Source organism: Nicotiana tomentosiformis, chromosome 2, assembly GCF_000390325.3.
Source record: "Nicotiana tomentosiformis chromosome 2, ASM39032v3, whole genome shotgun sequence".
In the NCBI taxonomy this organism is placed as follows: Eukaryota; Viridiplantae; Streptophyta; class Magnoliopsida; order Solanales; family Solanaceae; genus Nicotiana; species Nicotiana tomentosiformis.
The window spans coordinates 79,283,725-79,296,457 of record NC_090813.1 but is presented as its reverse complement, the minus strand read 5'-3'; the positions used below and the strand labels follow the sequence as shown (position 1 = coordinate 79,296,457).

The 12,733-nt window shown below is 35.2% G+C and overlaps 1 protein-coding gene across 2 annotated transcripts; it reads right to left on the bottom strand.

The window, feature by feature from the left end:
• Positions 1-6,716: 6,716 nt before the first annotated feature.
• On the bottom strand, positions 6,717-12,249 carry LOC104119448 (universal stress protein PHOS32). Of its 2 annotated transcripts, XR_001973877.3 has the most exons (3): positions 11,363-12,247; positions 7,303-7,418; positions 6,717-7,044 (listed from the first exon to the last, which is right to left on the bottom strand). XR_001973877.3 is itself a non-coding variant. In XM_018778745.3 (2 exons), the coding sequence occupies exons 1-2, from the start codon at positions 12,069-12,071 to the stop codon at positions 7,016-7,018; spliced, it is 738 nt and encodes a 245-aa protein (XP_018634261.1). In that variant the 5' UTR covers positions 12,072-12,249; the 3' UTR covers positions 6,717-7,015. The 2 variants fall into 2 exon arrangements, 1 of the variants encoding a protein (XP_018634261.1); XM_018778745.3 differs by lacking the exon at positions 7,303-7,418 and having other exon boundaries at positions 11,363-12,249.
• Positions 12,250-12,733: the final 484 nt, after the last annotated feature.

Sequence of the window (12,733 nt, the reverse complement as noted above, 5' to 3'; positions counted from 1 at the left end):
AGCCCAAATTGATCATTGAGTAACTTTGTTAAAATATTTTTTTAAAACATTATCTTTTTGTTTGATATGTTAATATGGCAATAACAAAAGAAAAAAAGTCGTATTTGATAATTAAACAATTCATAAGAAAATAATATACATTAATTAAAGTTTGGTAAGAGTTGTGCGGGTTGGACTATGACCCAAATTTTAACACAACTTAACCCAACTCATCTCAATCCAAATTACATTTGGGCGGGTCAAATGATCCATTCATTTATTGTCTCAGTTCATTTTAACCCGTCCAAAATCAACACAACTCGCCCATTTGACACCCCTAAATCCTAATTATAGGTGATGATAGATAAGTCATGGTTTTATTCATTGGCAAGCAAGAATGGTTTTTTCACCAAATACAATAAAAGAATGCATGACATGATGCTCATTCCTGCAACAAATAAGATAAGAGGCTTATTAATCACATTTTCTTTGATTTCATCTTAGTGTCACATACAGTTTCTTTGGGAAAGTGTGTGATACCACCACCTATTACGTCGACGAGCGATTCACTGAGCTCTGTAAAAAAGATTTTTAAACGAATAATGCAATTTATATGTTGTAGAAGGTTGATTTTTAGCCAAATAGCTCTTGCTGGAACAAAGTCTTTTTTTTCTTTTTAATGCTCCAGAAAAGAGTTTACAGCTTGTAGCATATTATTGAAAATAATTTCTCTATTTTCACTTTATAGAGATAAAATTTGTATACACTCTACTTCTTTTTTATTTTCATTTTATAGGATTATACTTAATTTGTTATTGGTTGTTGTTACGACTCAAGAAAAGACCATTGGTCTAATAGTCCAAAACTATATCAAGATAACAGTATTTACCTTACCTGCTCACATAATATGCCGAATTACCCATGGTCCCAAAAACAAGCTCTTACCAATTAAAGTAAGATATTACTGATTTTCTTCTTAGTGGCACGACGTTAAGAAAAGGAAATATAATCTATTCCCTATGTAAGAACTACTTGAGTGGCCTTTTATAGCTAACCAAAAATAATGTCAAAGAGGACCCAAATTTAATGACCAATACTATAGCTACCAGCCAGCACAACCAAACTTTGAATAATTGTATCTTCTTACCGTGTTTTTGTGACTCTCAAGTTTCCTTGTCATTGTTTCTATCTTGACATATATGGTCCAATTTCAAACCAAACGGTCCACTTGTTGACTCAAGAAACTCTTCAACAACTCTCCTTAATTTCCCCTCCTCTCCCAAACAAAAACCAACAACGTATGGGGGGATGGGGGGGGGTCCTAAAATTCTAAAAATATGTAGTACCAAGTTTCTGTTGTGGTATAAAGTGGGGCCTCTTTGAGATAGACAAAAATGTGGAGGGTTTGGCATGTTCTACTTTTGATTTCTTCAATGGCTATCAATGGACCCTTGGACTCAAATGTCACAACGCAGATTGCTCACTTTAGAAGGATTGTGCATGAACCTGAGACACTTGTCCTTTTTATTGAAAGCTTTGCTCTTTAGCTGAAGCTTTGCCTGCTCCACAAGTTAATTTTCTGCAACTCCTTTTTGGGACTAAAATTTTCGTTAAGGAATGTCAAAATATATAAAAGAAAACATATCAGAAAATTAAGAAGAGTCAATATATAGTATATACATATAATTTATTTTTTTACCTAGCTATACAGTATATTTTTTCCGCGAAAGTGTTATTTGACACATCTTCCTATAAGGTGACTCCGCCATCGGTTCCCCTAGCTTTTAAAGAGAAATAATGTAGCAATGAATTATTATACATTGCTCAAACTTTTGTTTTTTTCTTCCTCCATATTTCATTGATTTGTTTTTAAAGTATGCATTATCTCATTAAAAATTTAAGTTATTAGCACAAAAAAAAAGATACTTTATTTTAGGTCTGTAACATGTTCAATCGAGTACATAGAAATATATTTGCTTATGAGCTATGATAGGACTAGGTGCCAAGATCTCATGTTAAAGTATAAGATTTTTTTTGGCTTTTTATAATAATAGTGTTGGACCAATCCTAATTTTCTTTCTCTTTGCTAGGGATCAAATTCGATCCTGTGAACTTCATTTCTACTTCAGTAACTATTATGTCAATTATTGGGTGCCTGTTAAAAGAGACACTTTTAATTATTAAAGGTTAAAGGGTATATAGCCAAGAATCTTGGGATGTAAAAATTGAAGTTAGTACAAATAAAAATTAAGTCGAATATAAAAAGTGGAAGCACATGTGCTGGGTTATTAAGGTTTCATTAGATTATACATGTCAGAGTGGAAGAATTATTGAGAAGCGGACAGCTAACCATATTTTGTTGAGGTTAATGGACATATAATCAAGAATCTTTTGATTAGCATGCGAAGGACCTTAATCATGACGCTTTCTATTAATCTATACCATTAAAATATGTGAGCAGCTGAAGAAGAGTATAAAAATGATATTAACAACAACAACCCAGTATATCTTATTAGTTGGGTCTGAGGAGGGTAGTATGTATGCAGACCTTACCCTACCTTAGGGTAGAGAGGCTGTTTCCGATAGACCATCGGCTCCCTCCTTCCAAGAACTTCTCACCTTGCTCTTGGGGTGACTCGAACTCACAACTTCTTGGTTGAAAGTGGAGGGTGTTTACGACCAGAGCAACTCACTCTTGTCCAAAAAAAAAAAAAAATTAGGTTAACAAACTGAGACATATTAGACCCAAAGTTTTCGACATGGCCACGTGCACAACACAGATCCTATTAATAAAATTATTTGCAATTTCATATCAATTTAATTGCAATCCGTCAAATTGTCTAATGTTAATGTTAACATTTAGGGTATTTAGCCTATGCATAAATACACGTAAAAATATTACGCTATAATCACTACATTTTAACCAATTGTAGCTGATTGTTTACCTTATTTTTTAGGTAACTAATTCCCAGCGTATCATAAAAAGTTACTTTTACACTATTGGTATGCAAAAAAGTAAATTATACTACTATAATACTTTGGAAGTTGTTAACGTTCAAGAGAATTAGGGAATCTAGTCTAGAAATAAAGAACTATGTGTGGTCGTAACACATTGCGTAAACAAGAAAATTGGACTCTTTTGATATGTGTGGATATGGTGTAATTATTTTCAAAATTGTAGCCACCATAACCATGGGATAAAATGATTGCTTTTTTTTTTCTCTCGTGTATTGCTTTTCTTAGATACGGTCTAGCTAGGCCCTTTAAACTGAAAATATCTTTGGAATCTATTTCACCTGATCAGAGATTTGATTTGTGTGTTTCAGTTTCACAACCATAAAGACAATGATTCCTGAAAATTTTGTTGAATCATAGCCACTCAAGTCCACATTGACTTGGCCTTATCATTTAACAGCACTGATTTACCTCAGCGTGTTTTTTTATTTTCTTTTTCCTTTTCGTTGATTTTATCTCAACTTCATAAACTAGATGATAAGATTTAGATTGTCTAAAGTTATAGGAGACAATAACTAAAAAAATTCAGCAATGTAGGAACTCTTAACTCCCTTGCTTCACAGGTCTTTGGAGCGTAAATAACATAACACGGCCCCCAATAATCATGATTCCATTTTATGTGTCTATCTATAGTCTACACCTGCCGAACTTTAATTTAGTAGTCTTATTTTTTTAAATAAACTTGACTAAGACTGATACACTACCCTTTCAAGTAAAATTATAAAAGCGCAACCAAATCACTTTTAAGATTCATCATATTAATTTCAAGGAACTAAGCTTTTGGTAGTAAATTTTTCCAAGCAATGAGCAACCTTGAAAAATGGTGTTTTCCTAAGTTAAAAGAATTGCCAACTTCCTTTCGTTGGCCACCAGAAATGCATAGAAGATGCTTCTCATTCACTAAAAGCTGCACTCGAATCTTTGAGCTGTAATCTGATTTGTTGATGGACCTCTATGGTTCTGGAACATATCCCCAAATTGACCTTTTTCTTTGCTCTTTTGGTTCTAACCACTCTATTTCTTCCAATTTCTGACAAATTTCGAGTACATAATTTGAGGTCTCCAATATCTTTTTTTGTTGGGAATAAGTTCCCCATCACTTCTTTCTTCCTTTCAAAATGACACCTGCAAAGCATTAACATTTCGCAATTCTGGTCCTAGAAATACGAGATTTAGGGCGAGTTCTATTAGTTCGTCTAAATATATTACTTTTAACTGGAATTGTGTGTATATATGTGAAAAATTAAAGTTTAGACATAAAATCTCACACATTATGATTCCGGCGACTCTACATCTTGTATTTGTATCCGGTCCTAAATGAAGATTCCAACTCATCAGAGCCACTACACCTCAAAGTTTTCTATTCCACGCCAAAATGTCTTAGAACCGAAAAAATTAGGTGTCATGCGGAAGCTAGTAAGCAAACCTTGAACAACGGTACATCAGACATCAAAAGAGAAATATATCAAAATAGACATAAATATTTAACGTGGTTCGGCCAATTGACTTACTCCACGGTAGAGATGAGTAATCCACTATATAAAAGAGAGTACAAAATATCGAAAGAACAACCTCACAAAGAGGCAAACACAAGTGACACACTAACACTTGTCCCGTAAAGTTCTCTCCCTAAACACGACTCTCAAACCTCATATGGCTACATTGTGGATGCTATTAATGAGAATGAAGGATCCTCAATTTATAAAAGTCCAAACATTTTTCCTACAAGAAAAGGAACTAGCCAAGTATGAAAGACTTATAATTTCCTTCTACAAGAAGGAAAAGCCAATTACGGTAAACATGTTGTCATTTCCTTCAAGAGATAGGAAAATCAAATATGGTAAGAGAATCTGGACAACACCTAACAATTCTCCTTCTTGGCCTGAATTTTCTGACAAAATAGATTTGATCCACCTTCTTCATATAGCCTTCGACATGTCGCATCTCCAAATCTCCACCGCAAAGTTTGTTTCAATGTGAGTAACACTCCAACCAAATTTCTCATACAAAAATCATAATTACCGTCAAATAGGTTGCGGCTAAAACTAAACCCGCCAAGATCAAGATGAACCTGTCTTCAACCTTGATGTGATACCAGTTGTTCGGCTAAACTAGCCCAAATACACTCTTAACATAGTATGATATTGTTCGCTTTGGGACAAGCCCGCGCCGTTTTTTCCCAAAAGGTCTTACACCATTAAGAGATCTTTACACCTCGTATGTAGGCTCCCAATCTTTTCAGTTACCAATGTGAGAATTTGTTAGGTGTTTGTCCTAATTTTCTTACCATATTTGATTTTCCTATCTCTAGAAGGAAGGGACAACTATAAATCTCTCATATTTGGCTAGTCTCTTTTCTTGTAGAAAAAGTTTTGGACCTCTATAAATTGAGGATCCCTCGTTTTCATTTAGTAGCATCCACAATGTAGCCATATGAGATTTGAGAGTCTTATTTAAGAGGAGAACTTTACAGGACAAGTGTTAGTGTGTCACTTGTGTTTGTCTTTTCGTGAGGTTGTTCTCTCGATATTTTGTACTCTCTTTTATATATAGTGGATTGCTCGTCTCCGCAGTGGACGTATGTCAATTGATCGAACCACGTTAAATATTTGTGTCTCGTTTGGTATATTTCTCTTTTGTTGTATGATTTATCGTCGGCCAAGTGTTGCTTTACTAGCTTCCGCATGATTATTTGTTCTTAAGTTTTTGTGGCGTTACATCAAGAATATTGAAGTAGCAAAAGTTTATCAAGTCATGTATTTGTTGAATCAGGTTTGATTGTTCTATATCTTATTATTTGCATCTATTTTTAATTTTTTTTGATATATTTTCTTTGTAAGTATAGATTGTCTTTTTAGTTATTTATTAGAGTTTTAATACGTCAACTAGAAAATATGAATTCGAGTTTTAATAAATAAATTATTAAGAATTTCGCATCTCAAAAAGCTAACAAAATAAATTTCAAATAAAATTATGAGTTTTCTTCTATAAAAAATTTTAGGGCCCCTCATTCAAATTTTGCTTGAGCCGCCCCTGGTTGCAACCCCACCGTAGTCCACCCCATTAAATTCAAGACCTGGATTTGGACCATTTGGTATGGAAAAAAGTAGCTACCAGGTTTTCCGCTAATTGGTTACTTAAGTTATTAGTAAATATTTCTTCCAAAGAATATTATCACTAGAATAAGAAAAATGAATTCAGTGACTTATGGGCAAAAGTTTTTTTCTTTGATAAATATCCCAACTCCAACGCCATATCACTTACTTAATCAAGTAGTTGTCAATTCTTTAGTACTTGAAAAGCTCCTACGCCTATTACAGAATCATACACAACTAAATATTAGAAAATGATCCACGAAATGATATCCCAAATGACTATGAAAAACATTTCCTCCATGCTAAACCAACTCCCTTGTGTAAACTACATTAAGAGATAATAAAACAGATTATGGGGCGTAGGAACAAGGACCAGTTCAGCTATCTACATCTAGAAACTGCGATTTTCAGATAAATCTAAGGCTCAATTTGGGATACAATTACTGTAATAGGCCTTAGAAAAAAATGAGAAAAGTGCCCCTTCAATACTTCAAGGATTCTTTCTAGCTTGTGTACACTATACTATGAATCTTGTTGTAAGTTATCTGACACACATAGGATTGTAGCAACTGAATCTTAAAAAAAACATAGTAAAATAGAAAGAAAAGAAGAAGCAACTCTCCAGAATAAGAGAAATAGTTCAGGCATAGTTGCAAGCAAATGCAATCAACATGGAAAGTTGAACAAAGCAGCTTCAAAAGATAGTTATTCCACATAAAAAGCAGACAGCCATTTTTAAAACCTAAAACAAAGAGAAGAAGCTCAGGAACAATAACAATCATTTCAAACTTCATAAACTCGAAACACAGAAGACAACCATAAGCAGAAAGAAAGCACTGAAAACCACCAAACTCATTTTCCAAATGGCCCATGCCCACACCAATACCAAGTCCGTCTCACTAGAGTACTCGAACATCTCTGCACCTTCAACTTACTCGAGAAGCCTTCTCCAAATCTGCACAACGAGGAGAGCTCAGATATCAGCAATGTCATCCAGAAGAGAGAGTAAAACATGATTTTAATTTCATCAAATGACAGGGCATTGTTTAGATGGAAGCACGTGCAGAAAGAAAGGCCTGTTTTTTCAAGGGATTTTCCCTTTTGGTACGGGTAGAAGACAGCAATTTGATAGGAATGCCCTCACAAGGTATAAAAGGTACCAAATACTAAGAAACAAAATCTAAGAGACAGAAAAAAAGACAAACATTCACACCTCTATTTTGAGCTTTAAGAAGCAATTTGATAACATTTCCATATTAGCTTATCTTTAAGCTTTCCAGATTGGTTTTGGAACAGTTTAGATGGGCAGGCCTTTGTGTTGTCCAGTGACTGTCAGTACATTAAAGGAAGGGTGGTTAGAAGCAGCCATTTAGAAATTGCAAACAGTCAATAATATTTCAATCTTTTATCACCTATCATGAGTTTCCATGGAAATCCCCTCCCACTGATTGATCAGAATCCAGGTTTAAATTGTACATGGACATACAGTTAATAAGCTTAAAACTATTTATGCATGAAAATTGTTATATAGCACTTCCAAATTTTTTTCCCTTTTACAGTTGGCCCCCTTGGCACACTACAACAAAGATCTGACATAAGCCAAATTCTTGCATCATTGAACTTACTGCTTAAAATTTATACACCAATCTTTCCATCTTTATCTCATAGAAAATAATAATATCGTTCATTCAATCTGCATGGTGAAAATGCAGAATGCCACTCAGTGTCGTGCTGAAAAGTCATGGTGTGTCAAACCAACTATAGCTCTCACTTGTCAGAAAAGGGAAAGATGCAAGAAGTACAAATTAGGGAGCTGGAAAACTAACATAATTCATCGAGATCACGAGATGTCAAGGTTGGTACCAGACAGGGATCAAAAGTCTGGTTTTCAACTGGAGAACGTTCGACGCTGATGCTAGATGTCAGTGCTGAACAAGCACTGTGTTCAAGTTGAATGTTTCCAACTTCCTTCCTTCACCCTGCACTACTAAGTACCGTGCCTTGAATGATAGGACCGGCATTTTCTCTTTCCACTTGTATCAATCGCCACCCACCTCCTCTGAACCTCCCCCCCCCCTCTCTCCTTGTTGCCACCATTTTTACCAGCAACCATCCACATGCCTGATTCAAGACGCCCGCCTCCCTCCCTCCCTCTCCTCAACCTGTATTTATCAACACCAATTCAGACCTTGATCACCATAACCCCGCTTTTGAAACACTGTTCATTCCTCGTCTATCTCTATCGTTACCTTTACACACCAGCAGTTGCACCTACCTCCTCCACAGCGAAAACTGTTTATGTTGCTTACCTTTCTTCCCCCCTTCTCCCATCTAAAAATAATTGGAACCTAGGTGAAAAAGCTTCTTCTGATAGGTGACTTAAGAGAACAAACTATCTAATTAATTAGTATTTGATGATAAATGCCCCACAACATCTCTAGAAATGCAGCTGATTCTCAGATAGTACTATATCAACAACTAAAACAGGTCAATCTTTTTTCCACAAAGAACTAAAATAGGATGATTAGACAATTATTTCTCAACCATACTTATAGTTGATTCATTGTTGATTGAAGACATGAAGATACAAAAGAATTACTGCTCTCTACTAATAATCATCCAACAGACCAACAGTCCTTTTGCAAAAATTATTAGTTGTTGAGTATCAAAGATGTTAGGTGCTGAAACGCAACAAAGTTGGTTCCACAATATTTTGTTAATTATGGGATAGAGAGTTAACTGTTAAGTTATATAAGGAGAACAACATATTGAAGATAGCTGAAACAAGATAATCATAATTAGTCCAACAAAATTATTTGCAAATTTCTCAACTTAGGAAATTAGGGTAGAAAGATCCAAAATATATTACTATATAAGAAAAAGGGATCAATCTTTGTTGACACCAAATACTCCATGAAAACATGAGCGAAGGGTTGACTTCTCAATGGCTCTATCAAAGAAAGGGATGTTAAGCAATTATCCTAAACAAAATAAAAATGAGATTGCAGAGTAATAGACCTTTAGTGGTGAAAAAGGACTTTATACTCGCAAGACTTGCCTCCATAGTCATCAAGAAAACAAGATATACTCATTTTTTGGCTATATTTTGGCGGTAACCACATTTAAAACTAAGGCAATCCACAAATGACATGTACAACAAATTCTAAGCAATAACTTGCAAACTAGAACAACTGGAAACGGTCTTTAAAGCAGAATTACTTGCTTATACAGAATGCAACTTCCATAAAGTAGCAGTAGAAGAGTCCCATTAGTACTAGGAGGAACAAATGCTTAAAGCAAAGCTCAGCTTTAAAATCTATGCTTATTAGGAAAACCACATATTGACTTCTCTATTAACCCATACCTTTTAATAAATTTTAAAAATTACGTTTAAGAGGGAAAACAGAGCCTGAAGACTAAAACAATCCCCTCAAACGAACCAACTATCGAAATAGTTTACAATTAGCTTTGATTTTGAAAAATAAAAGCAATGTCATCAGAGAACTCAAGTGAGAACCAACAGAATAAAACAGCCAGACAAGAGAAAACTAAATTGTCAAGTGAGAACTTGCTTTGCAACTTTCAGTTGATACTCTTGATAAGAGCGAGTATCAGTAATGGTTTTGTACTTTTGTTTGTGGGAAGAAGAGGGCTTAGCAGTAACCAAAAACTTATCATGTTGAAGAAATCAAATCCGTCACTGCAAAAGGGAAGAGAGTTCAAGAATGTACTTACAAGGTAGTGCAACTTCAGGGAACATAACAAGGTAGCAGATAAACTAGCTAAATATGGAAGCAATATGCAACTGACTAATAGTACCAGCACAGTTCATTTTGCAGTTCCTCGTTTATTTGCCTTAGAGGTACTAGAGGCGGAGAGACATAGATGCCCCGGTTATGAGGTGTGAGAGGTTAGGAAGGGTAGAAGTAGGCCAAAGAAGTACTGAGGAGAGGTGATTAGGCAGGACATGACTCTCAATAGGAAGGTGTGGAAGTCGATAATTAGGGTTGAAGGTTGACAGTTAGTCGAGAGTTTCTCCTAGTCTTACCAGTCGTATTAGTAATATTCTTATATTTTCTTATTCCTAGATCTTTGTTATTACACATTGTGTCATTCTCAGCAGTAGTATTAGTACTATTCTTGTATTTCTTATTTCTGACCTGATCTTTGTTATTTCTTGTTGTTATTATTTGTTGCTTCCTTTTAATTGTTCCTTGAGCCAAGGGTCTATCGGAAACCTATCTACCTTCACAAGGTAGGGGTAAGGTCTGCGTACACATTACCCTCCCCATACTCCACTTGTGGGATTATACTGGCTTTGTTGTTGTTGTAGTAGTAGTACTACTAGAGGCAGACAAATTAGAAACTACTTAACCTAGAAGCATAACCATATTTAATGACGCTACAATATGTAATGGTTATCTTTAATATATAAATATTATCTTTTGCAGCCAAAAAGAATATATTATTCGTGGCTATGTTTTTCTGAATTTTCTTGTACCAAAGATGCATTTGCATATGTGAACAGCATACAAAATGCCCAAACTAAAATGCAGATGTTCTAGCATTGAGAAAGCATAAGCATGATATTCCAAGGAAAGATTAGGTAGTTGAATATGCAGAACTAATAGAGTTCAAGGGAAGGAGGAGGAAAAAGAGACGGATTTTTTTTTTACAAAAGTTAAATTATCTCTACTAGATTAACAATGACGAAATTTATTCTCCTAAATTTTACCCCAGCAATCCAAATGCAGCTAATGGTGTATCATCTACTGGTCTGAAGCACAAGCTTACATATATATACCAGCTCAGAAAATGACACGAGAGCACGGCTAAAAAGAGGAACATAAGACAGAAACCAAAATAAATGATCAAAGTGAAATAGTCAAAACCTGATCACAGGCTACAACCCCATAAAATTCTCCTGCAATAAATCATCCAATCAACAATCATCCAATGGTAAAGAAACAAAATGAAATTTGCCAGGGCATTACTTACAACTAGCTTGGCTGATTGCAACATAAAACTACATTCAGCTCATTTCCTAGCTAATAATCAAACTCCTTGATGGAGTAATTACAACAGACCACTTTTGTACACAAAAAGATTGAAAGACAAAGGTGCAAATGCATAAACCATCATATAAAGTTACGACCTTTGAGGTAGTAATCAACATCCAATCATTCAAACAAAACTTATATCACTAAACAAAAAACATACAGAATCAATGCCTACTTGCAAAGAAATTACAAATTGTAATCAATAAGATATACCTGCAGCTTTATCCTCGGCATCATGGTATATAGGTTCATCCTCAGGCACAGGGTGAAGAACCCCATCTGTCTCTTTTTTAACTGAACCTTCATTTGCATCATCAGCAGCAACCCCATCTTTATCATCAGGATATCTAACAACAACAACTGGGCAAACACAATGATGCACACAATAATCACTCACACTACCTAGCCTCCCTCCTTTTATGCTACGCCTCGAAGCACCAAACCCTCTACTCCCCATTATCACTGCACTCAAACCCAACCTCTCTACTTCAAGACACAGCCTTTCTTTCATATCATGATCCTTCACTATATGAATCTTGAACGGTATATTCCCCTCAACGAGCGGCTGTGCTAAATCATTAGCTTTTGTAGTTGTGAAGTTATCAAAATCATCTTCTAATTTCTGCTGCGATTCTTCATTTGTAGTGTCAACGGAGACATCTATAGCACCCCAATCAGCGCCGTAGAGGACGGAAGTTGGACGGACGTGGAGGAGGATAACGCCGTCACCTGGTCGGAGGTAATTTTGGACGGCCCATTTGACGGCGTAAGCGCTTTCGTCGCTAAGATCGACGGCGATAGCGATCTTTCGATTGGCGCGTGAAGTGGGTGTTCCGGAAGGGAAACGTGGGGATGCAGGTTGGTGCATGATCGCCGTCGGTGGTCGGTCGGATTCTACCGGTGGCTTTTTGGGTGATGCCATAAAGGGAAACTGGAAACGGGTATTGGAGAATTTGGAAAGTTATTGAGTTTTTTGTGATCTCCGATGTGTGTGTGTGTGTGTTTCTGATAATAGAGGATGTTTGGGAAGAAGAAAGGTTACATGAATTAGCTGGAATCGAGTGTACTAGATGTTCTTTGCACCCCTTTTCTATTTTTTTTTAAAAGGGAAAAGGCCTAAAAATGTCACATGCGTTAAAATAGCTCAATATTCATCTCACTACAGTTATACTTTTGGCTTATTTATACCACTAATATTATACTTTTAGTCTATTTATATCATTGTCTACTAACAATTCTATTTTTTGATTTTTAAATAATAAAAAATAATTTTTTAACCCCACCTTTACCACGTATCTTTATTTTTCGACCTCACCTAATCGTGAAGTCACCTAACCCAACTCGTTAAGTAAGTCAATTAATAACTATCCAATTTAATAAGATTTTTTTTAGACAAATAAATAATAAAATAATTGAACCTTAATACATTGCCCAAGTTATTTTATTAAGGTTCAATTAGTTTAAGGTTTAGTTATTTTATCATTTATTTATCTAATAAAAAATCTCATTAAATTGGATAGTTGTTAATTGATTTACCTAGCAGATTGGGTTAGGTGACATCACGACTAGTTAAATTTTGGATCG